Source organism: Nothoprocta perdicaria, unplaced genomic scaffold (genome assembly GCF_003342845.1).
Source record: "Nothoprocta perdicaria isolate Ctin4 unplaced genomic scaffold, notPer1 scaffold_0, whole genome shotgun sequence".
In the NCBI taxonomy this organism is placed as follows: domain Eukaryota; kingdom Metazoa; phylum Chordata; class Aves; order Tinamiformes; family Tinamidae; genus Nothoprocta; species Nothoprocta perdicaria.
Genome location: NW_020454092.1, coordinates 6,738,345 through 6,755,198, shown reverse-complemented (window position 1 = coordinate 6,755,198; position 16,854 = coordinate 6,738,345). Strand labels below are relative to the sequence as shown.

Genomic DNA, 16,854 nt, shown 5'->3' with positions numbered 1-16,854 from the left:
TGTTGTTTATTTTTGCAATTACTGAGCTTCCCATTGTAACAAAGACCACAACTCAGTGACTTCACAGTGGATGGCCAGTCAGCAACAGGCCACATTCCAGCATGGCAAACCCTGACTCTTAGGCCTGTGTTTATATCCTCCAGGATGCAACTTTACAAGGCATCTATTTCAGATTGTGGCAAATATATCCAGTTTTCTAAAGGATTAACTTACTTCAGAAAGTGTCAGTGAGAATGCAAACAGCTTCTATTGTGTTTATGGTAAATAGGTGGATAGGAGAAGTAATGACAGTAGCGTTTCCACTTCTGGCTTTTTATTGTTTCCGGAGAGTAGTGTGTCCATATTCCCCAGGAATAATCCCTTCCTAAAATATSCTCTGCCTGTCGGTTGCAGGAGGGACCAGAAATTTCAGGGAAAAGCTGTTCCCAGAACACAGGCAGCATCTGCAGGAATTGGAGGCTCCAGTTACAAACTCTAAGCCAAAAAAATCCTCACTCTTCTGTTATTCGCTTCTCTAAAATTCTCAGTTCTCTGTGCTCTCCTATGCATTAGTGTCTTGGAGGCTACCACTTCATAGTGTCCAGCACATCTCCAACAGCAGTGACATCCAGAAACAAACCAAGCATGAAGAACAATTTCACTGCCTCAAATAAAATGAATCCATTAAATTCCGTCTGCCGTTCTTGGATCCTACAGAGCTTTATCAGATCAATTCAACACAGTTAAACTGATTTCAGAAGTGTCATCACAGTGTTTCCGTGGTGTAACTGAGAGCAAAAGTTTGACCTTTGAAATTTCATAGACCGATGAAGTCCTGTGCCATCATCAGATTACTCAGTGCAAATAGCTGTGAGCAGTTGCTTCTTCCAGAAGACAGAAATATACTATTTTTGAGAATTAAAGGAATGCACCGGGAAAATAAGAGATATAGTTGACACAGGGAACAGTTAGAAATAGGTAGATAACACGTTTTTGGTCTCTCTTGTTTTGCTGCCTTTTTCTCCACAGCGTCTGCTTAGCGTTTGCATTGGTGCTCGAGCCAGGAAGGAAAGAGCCAGAGAGCTGCACTTGCTCGTTGCTTTTTGCTCCATCCTCACCATCCTAGAGGCAGTCACTCTCAGTTCCAACAGTAATGCTATCCATAAAGCTTTCCGTTCAAGTTGGGCCCTGTTGACGAGGAGGCCCTTGGGCTTTCCAGGTGGCTGGCAAGCTGACACGCGCTGAGCTTCAAGACTTGGTCCACACAAGCATGAGAGCTTTGAGTACAAAACCCTCCTCTAACTAACCCTCCCTCTGCAGCCAGCTCCATCTCTCAGCACCTAGTAAGAAACAGGGTGGATCTCTTGTTCTTCGCCATAGCAAGGTTGAGGAAAGTCAGTTAATACAGACCAGGAAAGAGTTGCCAGATGGTGGCAGCATTAGCTGCAAATACCGTTTAGGTCTTACCTTTGGCCCATCTAATGTTACAGATAGCACTTTGCTAGAATATTCTGCCTGCTTAAAAACGGGGAGACTCCAGCCCCCACTCCCGTGGCCAGCAAGGCAGCAAGTCAAAAAGCAAGAGCTTGCAGCCTGGCAAAAAGAAAAAACAATAAAAAAAAAAAGCAGGCTAACGTGTGCTATTTAAAGGAAAGAGAAGAAGCCAAATTCAGCAAGAGAATTCCACAGACAGCGTAAGTGAAATCTTTAGTGCATGGCTCAAAAAATCTGTACAACTTCTTGCTCCAAATTTTCATTTTCCAAATTTTTGAAATGTGCAGATGTCTGAAAAAATACAAAGGCAGTCCTGCAAAGATAACGAGCGTGCACACCATCCTCTCCCATATCCCATTCCAAAGGTCCTAACCAGGGCTGGGCAGGAGCTGGGCAATGCAGAGATCCTAAAGAAGTCCCAGGAAAACACTGACAGACATCCAYACATCTCACAAGGCTGTGAAAGATGCTTTTGTCAATGTATTATCATCCCTTTTGTCCCCAGATTCTGCTTAAAAAATAAATAAAATAAAAGTACATCTGAGACAAAGTATTATGGGAGAGTAACCAGAAAAAAGAAAGTGCCAACACCACAGGTCTGGATTTGTGTTGTACTGCTACCTGTGATGACAACAAGGAAGTTCTGGGTTGCTCTGATGACTTTTTGGAAGTGCTAGGTGTTTTCTTACCAGTTGGGACAGAATCCCTTACAGGTTTTAATTCTTTCTGGAGACTCCCTCCCTGGCATCCCACTTACTGAAATGCAAGGATTGGCACCAGATGTGAATCTGGTCTAGTTACTATTTGTCCCTTCTTGTGTTCTCCCCTACTTGGGGAAACAAGAAGATGGGAAAAAGAAACAAATGCTTTATTTTTCTTAAACTTCAAAGCAAAACATATGATGTGATGTGCTTAAAAGCGACAGCTACATTTTCCACATTAAATATGCTGCTCTCCAGTGCTGGGAATGCTTACTGTCTCCAGTGTTAGGAAAGTACTAACAAAGGTCACACAGAAGATATCAGAAATCAGTAATGGACAATTTGTTTCCATATATTTAAATTTCTTCACAGCATAAGAATTGAATGACCTGATCTTTTACATGGTATTTTATATTGAGATTAAAATACAATACCACATAAAATACAGTTGTTATCCTTACCCGTATCAATTTTAAACTTTTTACCTCACAGCCTCTGAATCAGGGAAGTTCTCATGAAGAATATGGACTACTGAAATGCACAAGTTAATTCAAATAAAAAGAACTAATTTCCTACCCTAGTAGACTCCCTAACTCCTCTTAGCTGCTTTGCTAGATGGTGCAATATACTATTACTGGATCTTCCATGTCATATTCCGGTCTCTTCAGAGGAATTCTGAGACAGCTTAGCTCTTCCTGTATGATATAGAAAAGACCAAGGAACAACTTGCATTCTCAGTAACATCATGCTTGCCCCTACTGATGGGGAACAACTGTCAGCTCATATTCTCTGTGCTCAGCACGTCAAAACAAGCAAAAGATGGACGTGTTTGACTCATGTAGCCTGGGCCATCAGTGGTCACACTGCAGAGTGCTGGTCAGTGTCAAGGGGACACTACCTGAGATGGTGACTTTGGGATGCTGGCCCCAGGTGCTTCCAAAGAGGACGACTCCAGCTCATGGTTGACAGTCTTGTTCTCAGGGCTGGTGATGGGGGATCCATCTGGTGGAGGCGAGGGGCTTTTATTTGCTTTCCCTGGGGTGCTATCACTGAAGGGAAGAGAGAGGAAAAACAGTTTGAGACAGACCTCAACTGAGGAACTGTGCTAACTAGCACAGAGCAGTAGCCTCTTATTTCTTTGTTTTGCTGCCCAGATGTATGATCAAGTTATCTGAAGCCCCTATAAGCTTCTGAGCAGCATCTTTGCTGAGTCATGTGGCCCAAAACTCAGCAGCAGGATCACTGTGCACTAGGATAAGCCACTGAATTCCCACTGCATGGATACATCTTGCCTCAAATGCAAAAAACAATGCAGGCTGTTCTTAATTCTGTTAGATCCAAACTTAGCTGTACCTGATGTCACACGACAGACACTTAATGTTAGGAGAGCTGAGGGGAAAATGATTCTTTCACTGCTCATTTATTTCTACAGGAATGTACAGGCAAAGATGTCTTTGTGAGGTCTTGCACTGCCACCCACATGGGTCATGATCAATAGATCCACCAGGCAGAACTAAGGCACTAGAACCACATATTCCTCCAGATGGTAGAAACTGGCAAAGCTGGAAGGGGGACTAGGTAACCAGAAGTTTCACAGATAACTCCATATAGGAGGTAGAAAAAAATAGGCAGTTCTCTAGCACAGAAAGTTCCTGACACATAGTTAGGAAGGATTTTTCAGGTAATTAAGATGTAAGGAGCACATGCCAAAAGCATTTATTGGTTCATGACTTGGCCAGATTTGGACAGATTTTGCACAGGAATGGCAAGAGGGACAAACTTCACCCTAAGGGCAAGCCCCAGCCAAATGTCACGCTTGTGTTTTGAAGTGCGGCAACATCAGGAACAATAAAAAATGGTTACCAGAGAATTTCAAAAGGGATAAAAGCAAAGCCATTTTCTGGCCTTGTTCTGAGAAATAACTGATTCATTTTGGATGAAATTCAGCTCTGCCCAAATTAACTAAATGAACATATATCAAGTCATGCAGGGCAGGGTCACACACAGGCAAGGGATACTTTAGTACAGGGTTATAATTTCGCAACACTACACACATCCTAAAAATGCATACTACAGAATACTGCAAATGGGCTGGGCAACTTCAGCTATCAGGAATGGTGTTTGCCTCCACTCAGAGATAAAGGCAGCTCTTGCAGGGCTAAAGGCCTTGAGATAAAGCTGAAAGAAAGAGAACATTTCTACAACTCGAGATAAGTTTTGTTACGGAACCAGTTTGGAGCAGCGTAGCCCAGACTGGGAGGAGACACCACAGGGACCCCCTCTTCACCCTGTCCCAAGAGAGCTCCAAGGTCCCAAGATGTCCCACCAGGATGGCCAAGGTCTGGCAGTCATTGGCTAACATGCATGAAGGCCCCAGCCCCTAGGGGACAACAGGTGAAAGGGACAGCAAGGCAATTCAACCAACCTCCCTTTCCAAGCAAGCATCTTCCCCTGCTTGGCTGCAGGCTTCAAGCTCCCCCGTGCCCTCTCCATTCACTTCTTCCTTACCCATTCCCCCCATATCCACACACCACACACATTCCCCACAAAGCACTTGCTCTCAGGTCCACATGCAGGCCACGTGTTTCTGATGATGCCGATGCCAGCAGCACACCAACACAATGCAGCAAACCCGAGGACATTATACACCAGCAGCTCTCACACAAGGGACACGGGCCAAGGAGAGAAGGGACATTGAAGGGAGAGAAGGAAAGAGGAGCAACAAACTTGGATTCCACCCTGCCATAGCTGACACTATAATGGGATAATGCCTGTCGTGTCTTCCCTCAGGGATCCCAGAAATCACATCAACACAGCATGTTACATGAAGGGTTCTGGGATAATGCCAGGATTGTGCTACAGATGAAAAACAGCAATGATCAGAGAGTAGAGGTAAGGAAATTTTGCTCTAAATGAGAGTCATCACGAAACAGCAGGCTCCATTCAATACAATTGCAGGGCACAAGCCCAGAATGGTTTCAGAAGCCTGTCCTGCTGCTATTCCCATAGCAATGTCACCTCAGCACAGTCTGAGGCCAATGTAAGGAACTTGCCGAGCCCTGGCTTGCAGAAGCCACAGGCCTCAATCTCCCACCTTTGGGATTCCCTGAGTGGACCCCACAGCAGAACTCTGCCCTGCTGAGGACTGCTGCAGGAAGGATCCAAACGATGGAGATGGGACATCTGGGACTATCAATGACAAAAAAAAGATTAGAGAGGGACGACTGCTCAAGACAGGGGTAAGCACATATGCAAGGATTCAAATGTGGGGAAAAGCCACAATATTAACCTAGGGAAAACACAGACCAGGATAAAGATGATGTTCAATCTATTCTGTGTGAAAAGATGTGAAAAAATGTCCCTTGGTGCTGGACCAAGGGGAAAAAAAACAAAAAAAAAAAAACCCATGCCACTCTCCCCAGAATAGAAAGTGCTCTGGGGGAGATGGAGAACACAGTGACCTACAGTTGGTCTCCCAGGTCTTCTCAAATGCCCAAACCAGCCTGGGAGGATTAGCTATCAGCTGGTCAGGCTGGCCGACCAACACAAAGGCAGACTTCTCCACCTACCATTTCTCCAGGTGAGAGAGGAGGTCATGCTCCTTTCCACAAAAACAGCTTCAGGTGACTCATTTCTGGTGCTTGGCAGTGACCTTACATGGGGGTGTAACAGTGAAAGGTCCCACATGAGGAGCAGCCCCGTTTCTTTCAGTCATCCTACAAGGGCTGAGAGGGCCCCACACTAAAATCCTCACCAAGTCACTGCTATTTACAGCTTGTTTGATGTGTTGGCTGATCCCCCTAGGAAAATGCCAGTGCTAATTTTGTCTGGGCCTCTCGCAGCCCCCAGAGTGGCACCTTCACTCCTGCACTTGTTGCTTTGGACACATTTAGCTGGTCAGAGCAGCACGCCAGGATCCTGTGGGCTTCACGGTTCCTGGGGGAGCACACGCTGCCCCACGCAGTGTGAAACTTGGGCTCCAAACTGAGGGCCTCCTCCAGAAGCACGGGGAAAGCAGGAATGTGGGACTGCCGCCTCACAGAATGAACATGAGTTCAGGAGAAAAGCCAAAAGAAAATGATTGCTCTTTTCTCCCCCTCCCAGGAGTGACTGGCAAGCACTGCCAAATCCAGGAATATCAGGCAGGGAAGAGAAACAGGTGTTACCTTTCTTCTGCAACTCAAGAGCTAGGAACAGGGTCTAATGCAGTCAGTTACTACAGCTGGAAGGAAAAACAAGATCCCACAGTCTCTTAGTGCTGAATTTCCAGACCCCCTCTGGAAGATCATACTAACATCTGCAAAAGGGCTTCCCAGGTGCTTGTAGCAATGCAGTTTAGAGGTTGTTTACTATGTTTACCCAACATGGTAACCTAGCACCGCCTGCCAAGTTAAAAATGAGAAGGGGGAAAAAAAGTTAGCATCTTAGGTAGAGGCCTTTTAGACGATAAGTTTATTTTCAGCATCCAAGTGGACTGAGCACTGAATAAGTTATACTAAAATAGTAAAATAGCACCTACAGACCTGATGTACAGCGGCAATGTACACTTGTGCTGCAGACCACACAGTGACCAAGTCCCAGAGCACCTTTCTTCCCAGTGCCAGGAGCTGCACATTTCCCTGCCACCCAGCAGCAGAGATCCCAGCAGTGCCCAGGCCGGACACCCCAACTGCGGGGCTTCCTCCGTGCAAAGCGAGAGGCAACTGTGATTAGAGCTCTTCCAGGTGGGATTTACTGGCTCTCCTTCTGCTGCAGCCGGGGTGGCAACCCTGACTGGAAATGCTGCAGTTCTGTGYGCAGTCTGGTCTGCACAAATCGAGACACAGACATGCAGAGAGGCATTTGTGTGAATACCCATTTTCCTATAGCAGAAAAAAAAACAGAAACTTCAGTAGAGGTGGTTTCCTATTTTAAGATATAACTAAGTTTGGCCTACTAGCTTTCCTGTAAAATTATCAATCTCCTCCCTCCCTGCATTTAACAAAGAGGGCAAAGCAAAGACAAAAGGAAGGGTTGTGTGGCTTGCACCAATCAGTGGAAAACTGGGACAAGAAAGCAAGGAATCCAATTCAGCAGCACTTAGTTTCATTGCTAAGCAGGAAATCACCTGCAGAATTATAATGATTTTTTTTATTCCTGTGCATGGAAAGAACATCACCATCAAGACAAAGAAAATTAGGGGATTTTCTATGCCATTGTGCAGCAGTTTTCACTTTGCTCTGGAGCATGTACTTGTCAGAGTCCTTGGCCTTGACTATAGGAACTCCAGGTATTGGAGCTATCCAGAAATTCAGTGCCCTCACTGTCTTGAAAGACAAGCTGCTGCAAGTGTCATTCTTATAAACCTTCAGGAGCTAGGAGAGGRCCTTGGCAATAAGCAGGACCTGCCGCTGGGCCTTCCTGGCCAGGCAGGACCAAGAACGCAGCATTTCAGGCTCTTTCAAACGGGCTGGCCCCACAAGGTAAAACAAGATCTCATTAATAACCAAAGCGGCCTCTAATTCCCATTGAAAAAACACTACCACGCTTTCAGCCACCCAGGAACAGCTGAACAGACACAGTGCTCGTGCTTTCAGACTGCTTTCTCAGAGGGGAAAGGGAGCGAGGATTTCAACCAAGCACACAAGCAGTTAATGGGATTATCCAGAWACAGAGAGATCTCAGCAGGACCCGGCAGGCCATGAACACACTGTATCATGCAACAGACCCCTCTCCCGTCACAGAGTTAACACGTGCCAGGCTGTTAGAATCCAGCAACAGCCCCTCCACTTCCAGAAACCAAATAAAACATGTATCGAAATGCTGCTCTCCGTACCGGTACCTGCTCATCTTTTTCCTCAGCCTGGCGAACAGTTTAGTTTTCTTTCTGTTGAAGATGGCACGCAAATCATTTCCGTTACAGGATGGCACAGTCAAACCAGGGAGGAAAAGTTARGCTCCCAAGCACCCATTCACTTGGTGCAACAAAACTCCCCATTATCGAGATGATGGACTCTCCTCTCTCACATACACCTACATACATATACATACATACACACACACACACACACTTCCTTGCAGTTCACAGGCACTTCTGTCCTGGTTTGGAGAGGGTGGGAAAATGTTCTTTGTGCCTGTCAAAGATTTACATATATATATATGAGCAAATTACAAAGTTTTCCCTGCTCTTTGGAGCATAGAGCCAGGATGGGGATACACATGGGCAAGCAGAGAAAGGTAGCTGTGCAGATCAGCAGGGAACTGCACATGTCCTTTTTCAGAGAACCAATTCCCCACTCTCCTTATATATAACTGGTATATAAGGAACAAGCCCACTGCACTTGTGTCCTAAATGTTCAAAGACTTTCAAAAACTTCTTTCATATATGTTCAATATCCCTAGAAATATGTTCTCTAGTTTGTGCTACTGTGCTGTGTAGCCAAGGCAGATTTTGACAGCCACAGTAAGGCTTCAGTAGGTGCTCACAAGGACGCTGTGCTCATGTAAAAGGGTAAAGGCCTCTCTTCTCACACCTCCCAATTCATTTCCTGTTATTGTATCCACCCCAATCCCCTTCCCAGTAGGGAAGGGTTAGGGAAGCATCTGCTCTTAATGCAAGCCACAATGGCTGTCGGAACAGCCATGGGTATTTCCTCCTGCATGGCACTGCTACAGCCCTACAAACAGCCTTAAAACATCACCACAAAGGGGGCCAGAGGTGCATGACAGAAGGGCCTCACTACATTTCCTCGGCAGTCTAAAACACTTACTGTCCTAGCAAACGTTTGATACATCCTCCTCCAATCCTCTGCTCCACCGTGCTCAGAGGAACAGAGGTGATTTAGGCCAAGCCTGGCACCTCAGCTGAGAGCTGAGCAGGGAATGAAGCAGCAGCTGAACTGCTGCCTGCACAGGCCCCCGCCCTGTGCTCGTTTTTAAGAGCATGTAGCCTCCCAGGCAGCCAAATAGAGCAGAGCTGTAGATAAGACACCATTATATCCCCAGGTGAAGTTAGCAGTTTATGTGAGCAAGAACCATGACAGCAGGTAATTTATTTTCTTGGAAAGTCTTTCAGGCCAGGAATTTCATGCCATAACAATAACAAACATGTCTTGGCCAAGCTGTTGCTACAGCCTGCAATCACTTCCGTGAGGAAGGAAGGAGAAGGAAGCAGCTGGACAAAGCAATGGCTACAACCTTCACCCTGCCAACTACCTCATCCTTTTCTGGTGGATGCTGCTATCAGAAACAAGGCACTCAGCAGGAAAAGGCTGGACACCATGGCCCCCTCGCGGGTCTTTTGGCTGCGATGACTAGCAAGCACTTTGTGCTAATTTTAGAAGAGGCTATTATGTTCACAAGAAGCATCTTGGAAATCCGATGCTAGCAATGCAAAATTCAGGGGCCAAATTTCACTTGAGCATCCCCTCGAAGATAGCCAGCACCAAGGCTGGAACAAGACGTGCAAGTCATCTAGGCACGACTGCAACAGGGGGTTAAACAGGGAGGTGAGACAAGGGAGTGCAGAGGTCTCAGCAGCTGATCTAGTCCCTCCAAACCCATGTGCTGAGGCTGCAGCTCGCCCTTACTTCACGCTGACTTCACCTCCTCCCCCGCGGGGGCAGCACAGGGGCCCGGGCTGCRCTCCTGCTCTCCCGGCTCCGGGATTAGAGGCAGCTGGAGGCCGGAGCCCTGCGCTGTTTCATCACTCACGCACCTGGCCGGGTGCCAGACAGGCCTCTCCCTCCCCTCAGCACGGGGGAATGTGCAGATTTGCAGTTAAGCAAAAAGGAGGGGACCTAACCATGGAAAGAGAGCTGAAGGCCTGGAAGACACTCGTTCCTTGCCCACAGGCAGGCTGAAGGCGTTCTGAGATGAGAAGGCCTCCTATTAATGAGGCCACRCAACACACAGGGAGGCAACGCAACCCATTTCAATACACAGCAGGGCATAAGACTTTGGCCAGGAGGAGGCTCCAAGTTTACAGGGTCAAAAAGGAGGCTGGAGAAACAAAGAGGATCTTGACTCTTTAGAGACTGCAAGTTGCAGGTATGTGGGAGAAGCTTTAGAGTCAAGAGTGGGGTGAGTGCAGGGCAACTGGACCAAGAAGAGCAGCTCAGTATTATAATGCTAGTGCATGGATTTACAACTTTATAAACAGCTGGGCAGGAGCTAGTCGGCTAAATATTGGTATGTGGGGAAAGTTTAGGCCTCCAGCTGCTATTACAGAAAAGGAAGTTGTCTTATACTATCTGTCAGTCCCAGATCCAACCTTGCAACAAGCCTGAGGGAGTCCCAGAAAAGCAATGGCYGACTGTGATACATCAATTGAACTGCTTCTCAAATGACAACATAGTACATCCAATGCACCTAGAAGAGACATTCCTGTACCACAGCTTCAATGTGCCCCTCCTCCCGTGCCAAGGAAAGATACTGCTCCCACAGTTACTGACCTGGGCTGTGCTTTAATGGGGAAGGCGTTGCCCGAGTACTGCTTGTCTAGACCCAGCAGGACATCATGGAGGTTTTGGTTCAACTGCAAAACACAAAAACAAGAGAGAAAGATTGAGAAAAGAGCTCCAAGTGCCAAGAAAAGAGCCCAGGCTGGCCAGCACAAACCAGCAAAACATAGGCTTGTGCCTAAACATGTGCACACAGAGCTATCCCAAGAGGGGACAGCCCTCATCCATCTCCACTCTTTATTTGGGAGGAAAACCAAAATAAAAATAGAAAATAAAACCAGCAACAATCAAAAATTCCATACTGCTGCACTCAAATAGTTGAAGAGCTGCTGGCATCCTCTGGAAATGCTCTGTCTCATTTATGAAACATCCTCGTTAATTCTCTCTGACCTGCCCCCCGCCAGGTACCCATGCAGGSCAGGCGGGTTGTCTACATGCTGGAACTGAAGCTCAACTCTGGGTTTGTAGCCAAAGCTCCTGCTCAGACCTGCTCATGAAGCTGGGACATGGCTTTTTGGACCGTGTAACTAAAGTCAGATGCACTTTCAGTCTCAGCAAGCCTTGGTGACAGGGGTTGCCTGGGTTAGCTAGGTATCTGCAGAACATAGATCTCTTTGCAAAAAGGCAAGATTAAGAGTTAAACTTTCCCCGGCACTAGAAGTTGGAACATTCACTCCAGATACTCCTATTTGGAAACAGCCATGTCACCAACAAGATGAGATGCCAGATTTATCATTGGTAAGAGGAGGGATCCAAGGCAGTCACTGTCAGAGGCCTCCTGGCAGCAACACCAGCAGTTAACTGGATGCTGCAGCAGTAATAAGAAACAGATAGTTCTTATGGAGCAAAGCARAAGCTCTGCTCTAACACATAAACCCTAGAGAAATAAAAATCTAAGGCAYACAAGCACAGACATCTTTCTTATTTTTTGGTAAAGCTAACAGCAATAAAATGAATCCTCTGCCCTTAACAATCAGTTTGTCCTTCAGCGGAGAAGACCTGGCTATTAATTGGAAAGGTGCTCGGGAAATGTTAGTAAGGCTCAAAATTCAGGCATTATGCCAAGGCAGGAGGCTCCTAACTTAAAAAATTAAATGACTATAATGCTGCTCATTGCTTAGCAGTTGCCTTGTTGTGAGGAGGGGCAAGGGGAATGAAAGGCAGGAGTCTTCCAGCTTGGTTCCCAGTTGCCCATCAACATTAYAGCACCATAATCAGAGGGAGTTTAATTATTAGGAGCAGTGTACAGACCCAAGGGACTCTGACTTCTAAGCAAAATGACACTACGAACACACTTGAAAGCTGAAGTTATAATGGGAAGTTTTCCCATACACAAGCACTGAGATCCCTGTTGGGTGCCGACATTCAGCACCAGAATGTACGCTGCCACCAGATTAAAACACTGCCTACTGCTGTGATTCCCAATCCATGGCCAACTAGTAGCCCATGTATAGGCCACATTAAACGCACAAAATTTTCTTTTGGGTCACAAGGTAGGAAAAAAGTCAACGCAGCAAGTTATTACTGGCAAGAGCAAAGCAAGGCCCATCTCAATGAGCTATACACTGGCATACTTATCGCCTGCYGGTTTTGTCCCCCAGAGCTAGAAAAGGGCTCTTAGCAGCCTTCTGACAGGCAGAGCCAACAAACAGATGTCAGGCACCACGACAGCCTGAACTGACTTTTCCCACTATGGATCTGAAGCCATGTATCTAGATGAGCCCTGCCAGGTAACACAAACTCCCCACTGCAGCCTGACCCTCCAGTCTACTCCTGTGCTCCATTCCTTTGACTACCCTCTCGGACAACTCTGCTCCCACATGGTTCAGAAAGAATGAATGTTAAAACTTTGATCTGATGTGAGGAAAATGCTGTTTTCTCTAGGTGTATTGGTTAGTCTGGTGCTCAGTCTTCATTGGCGGGGAGCACTAGCAGGAGGGGTGGTTACAGTACCTTGCTCATTTCTTTATGGAAGTTCTCTTCTAGGCCCGCTATACTCTGGAATGTGTTGACGTAGAAACCAACACGACTGCCAAATGAAAAACAAGAAAAAAAGGATTTAATGAACACAGTGCTCTCCCAAGAGCTTTCAGTGCTGCCTCTTCTGTTACCTGCCACCCACCATTTCCACTTGAACTAAACTCCGTTAGGTCYGTGCACGTGCAATGGAAGATGGCAGGGCAAGGTGGAGGGGCAATGCAGCAAACATTTCCCAGGTGAGGGCAGGTGTAATAGACTCTAAATTTCTGCTGGSAAAAGCAAAGTGCAAAGAAAAAGAAACAGAAAAAAAGATACAGACAGTGGTGGAGTAACGGAAAGGAATGGGATGGAAATCTAGGTGACAGGGTAGGGCAGAACRGCTGGAATGAATTCACTTCTCAGCACCAGGGAAAGCACACAGGTGTGAACCATGCTTCCAGGGCAGACGACAGAGAATAAAACAAACCACCTGGAACATCCCCAAAACACCGGCAGCCACGTGCCTGCCTCCCTCCTGCAGCCCCTCAGCCAGGAGGGAGAGCCCAGTCCGCAGCCAGGGCAGCTGGGCAGGAGGGAGGCTCTCTCCAGGCCATCACCCTCATGCCCAGGGAGCCACCCAGGCACCCCATCCCTCCCGGCTCCTGCAGCAGCATCCTCAGCCAGGCCCACACACYGGTCTCTGTGTGCAGAGTCATAACCCATGCTGGGAGAAAAAAAGGCAGCAAGGGCAGAAATCAGCACTTGGCTTTCAAGCTCTGCTGCCTGAACTGCTGTCTGCAGTAGGAGCTGGGCCAGTGCCTAGCAGAGCTGGCAGTTTCTGAAAAGAGCAGGGTACAAAGCAAGTAATCACAGCAAGCACAGAAATAGAGTTTCTGCTTGCAGTAAAACTGTGAGTTACAAAACCAGAAAGCTCAGGGTCAACCTGACTCAGGGAGACATTAGGACGGTCTCTGGATGATTCAGAAAACAAAAGCTGGCACCCAGTCCRAGGAAAGCAGTACAATGGTAGAACTTAGGTCTTCACCTCATTCAGAACACCACGACTGGCAACCCTCCAGCACTTACCTATTCCATAGTGAAGGCAGCTCCTCCTGCAGATCAACATTCATCTCTTCAAACACCTTCTGAGCCTTTACTAACTCTTCTTCAGCCTTAATAGACATGGGAGTGTGTCAGTTCCAGCAYAGACAAGTACTCTGCATGGCTGAGGCAACTGTGACTCATTTCACTTCCTCCAGAAACCAGGCAAAATTCTGGCATGGGGTAACCCCAATCCCAAATGAGCCTCCCAAGAACCAAGGTTACACCACAAATGATCTGATACCCCTCCAGCTTCCATGTGTTACCTTCCAGTTTTCCCCACCTGGCTACTCAGAAGAGAATTCAGGCATCTGTTCTCCCATGCACTGTGAGTTCCCCRTGCTCCAAAGACTGTGTGGGACTCGTCATGCACCTCAGTCTCCAGACTGGGTACAGATAAAGATAAGACTTTGCTAAGGTCTTAAAAGCAGTGCAACCCACTCTAAATAGCACTGAAGAAGAGCTCTGCCTTGTGGGACTTGTGTTCTTCAGGTGTGGTCATGCCAAAGCACCATCTTTCCCAAGGAAGGAAGTAGGTATGCATACACRTCTCCCACAAAACAGTACAGAAGGAAGGCTGTGGAAAGCACCAACTATCTCAACAGGAGTCCAGGCTGGAGTGCTTGAAGAGCAGGACTTGGTTTCAGCAGCCTTACATGCTCTCCAGAAACACTGGTATAGACCAGATTAAAGGCAATCCCCAGTTGGCTGTAGGCTACCAATACAGAAAGGAAACGCATCTCACACAGGACCTCTGTTTCCCTGAATAAGTTCACATTCAATTCACTGACTCCCACATTACTCAAACTTTGACAGGCTTCAGAGACAACAGATGATCCTGGTGTCCGCTGCTGACATTGAGCATCACCAACAAGCACGTCCCCCTTCCCAAGCTTGTCCTGGATGGCCTCTTCCTCTCGTGAATGGCCKGGCTTAAAATCCAGTTTTCTAAAGAGAACATTCCCATTTACTAATCTGCAACAGCTCAGCACAGTGGGGTGCAGGACCATGAACCCCTCCGTGTGAGCACCACATCTGACCAGGAAGGCCAGCAGGACCACAAGTGTCACAGGGCTCCTCGGGGAGCCAAGCAAGTCCCCGCGCTCTCACGGGGAGCGACCCTCTCTGCAGGCCTGTGCTCGCAGGAAACTCAGCTTCTTGCCCCTTCCACAAAATGCCACTTTATCTTCTTCATGCCAGCCTCATTAAAGAAATGCAGCTTTGTACTACTTAATGAAAGGCACAGATAAAGACAGGATTGATGGGAGACAGGACTTAAAATATATTGGGCAATTTAGAGTCCTGTCCCTTGCACTGCTGTGCAGGTCCATTACRCTCTCCATCTCTCTCCTGACCTTACAAACAAGGAAGAGAAGCTCCTACTTTCTAACCAGCTCCCTCTTTTCAGYTCCATCACTGCCAAAGGCAGAACTAAGACTCTGAGTTCAAGATCGGAGATTCTGATGCTCCCAGAAAAAGACACCACAACTTGCAGGTATTTAAAATGAAGGCCAAGCGAGAAACAAGCAGAAGTATAAATCAGGATGTTTTCACCCAGAAAACCCTGTATTTGGCTGCTATACTAAATATATATTATATATATATAAAATATAAAGTCTGCACAAAACCAAAAAATTCCATGTAACCAGATAAACAGTTTATGTCAAATCAATGTGAATGATCACAGAAAACTCATTTTGCCTTAAACCGTCTCTAAGAATRTTTCTAATGCAATCATTTTAAAGGCAKAAAAATATCCCCATCCAACTTYCACTTTATTTTATTCTAATTTCCASACTAGGCTGAAAATCAATCTAGAGGATAGGATAGCTGAGAGATAGGACACCATAAATACTCTTAGYTTTTCACATACAGTCCTTCCCTCTCTCGTTTACCTGTTCAGCAGGCCAAAGAACCTAGAAAGCAAAACATGAGCACTGTGACATCTCCAGGCAAAAGCAAAACCAGCCGCAGRCAACGTTCACTGTAGCCAGGCTGTAGGGATCAGCAGTCTAGCAAGCGCCCGTGGCGCTGCTCCTGCTGTTGTCCTCAGCTGCAGGACTGAATTAATTCTTTACTCCTTTGCCAGCCCAGGAATCTTATACTGAAATTATTTTGCTTAGATGCAGTGATCCTGACACATGGGATAGTCTCCAGACAGAGTTGATGAGAGAGAAACTTAGTCACAAGCCACGCTAGAAGGAAAGGCAGCCTTTTGGCCACAACGCTGATTTGTGGGGAAAGGTGCAWGTTGCAGGGACTGCACCCATTGCTATAGGACCTGAACACGTTCCTGGTTTTATCTTTAGTAGTCTGACCTAAGATAAAAATGGAAGTTTTCCATGAAAATTTTAATTATTGGTCCAATTCATTGGTCCATGAAACAACTTCAGAAAACTCTTACTCTAGCCAAGCCGCTGGGCATCAAGCAGAGCCTGTTCAGATGGGAAGGTGAGATCTTCTTCTAGGACCTCAGGATGTCCTGTGGTACCAAGCCTGGTGCTTTCAGGTGAACATTTCCTTAAAACGCTGCTGTTAGCTGTGCATTACTTAGTAAATTGTTTAAGACGCCTATGAAGCGGGCTTAAAGAAGAAAGATTTTTAATTAGTCCCCAATCAAAACAAAAAACAAGGGAGCCAAAAGCCCACACACTTGGAAACACAAAGTGGAGGTGGGCAATACCATTATTTAATTCAAGAATTAAAGAGGAAAAAATCTTAAAGGACAACTTAAATTAATCTGAAAAAAAGGCTGGGGTGCACAAATCCTTGTCACTCGCTTTAGGGCAATGTCACTCAACACTCTCTCTGAAACAGCAGCGTACAGAAGGACACAGACTGTTCTCTGGGTAATCTGGGGGAGGTGGCACTGCTCCCAAGCCCTCCAGCCAGCTTGAGAAGAGGAAGGACACCCACAAACACATTTATTTAGCTGTGCCTTCAGAAACTTCCCAAACCTGCTCTCTCCAAAGGTACCATCAGACAAAGAGATTATTCCCAGCATTTCTGAGGCACAGGAAAAGCCTCCAGAAGACTGCCAAATTCCCTTCTCCCCTCAGTCAAGGATGAATGGCTATTTCCTCACTCTGCAATATATCTTAAGCAGGACTGCTAACAGCYGCTCTGTTCCCAGGGTTTATTTACGTAGCAACCTAGTATTTTYGCAGGCTGAAGTCATG

General features: G+C 46.5%; 1 protein-coding gene across 5 annotated transcripts in view; it reads right to left on the bottom strand.

Moving 5' to 3' along the window:
* BIN1 (bridging integrator 1) overlaps positions 1-16,854 on the bottom strand; it is an 83,172-nt gene that overhangs the window by 17,097 nt on the left and 49,221 nt on the right. For all 5 annotated transcript variants that reach the window (XM_026053804.1, XM_026053813.1, XM_026053829.1 and 2 more), the window contains 4 exons: positions 13,661-13,746; positions 12,569-12,644; positions 10,607-10,689; positions 3,073-3,223 (listed from right to left, as the gene is read on the bottom strand). In XM_026053804.1, coding sequence (XP_025909589.1) covers positions 3,073-3,223; positions 10,607-10,689; positions 12,569-12,644; positions 13,661-13,746 — 396 coding nt within the window. The remainder of the gene's footprint in view (positions 1-3,072; positions 3,224-10,606; positions 10,690-12,568; positions 12,645-13,660; positions 13,747-16,854) is intronic.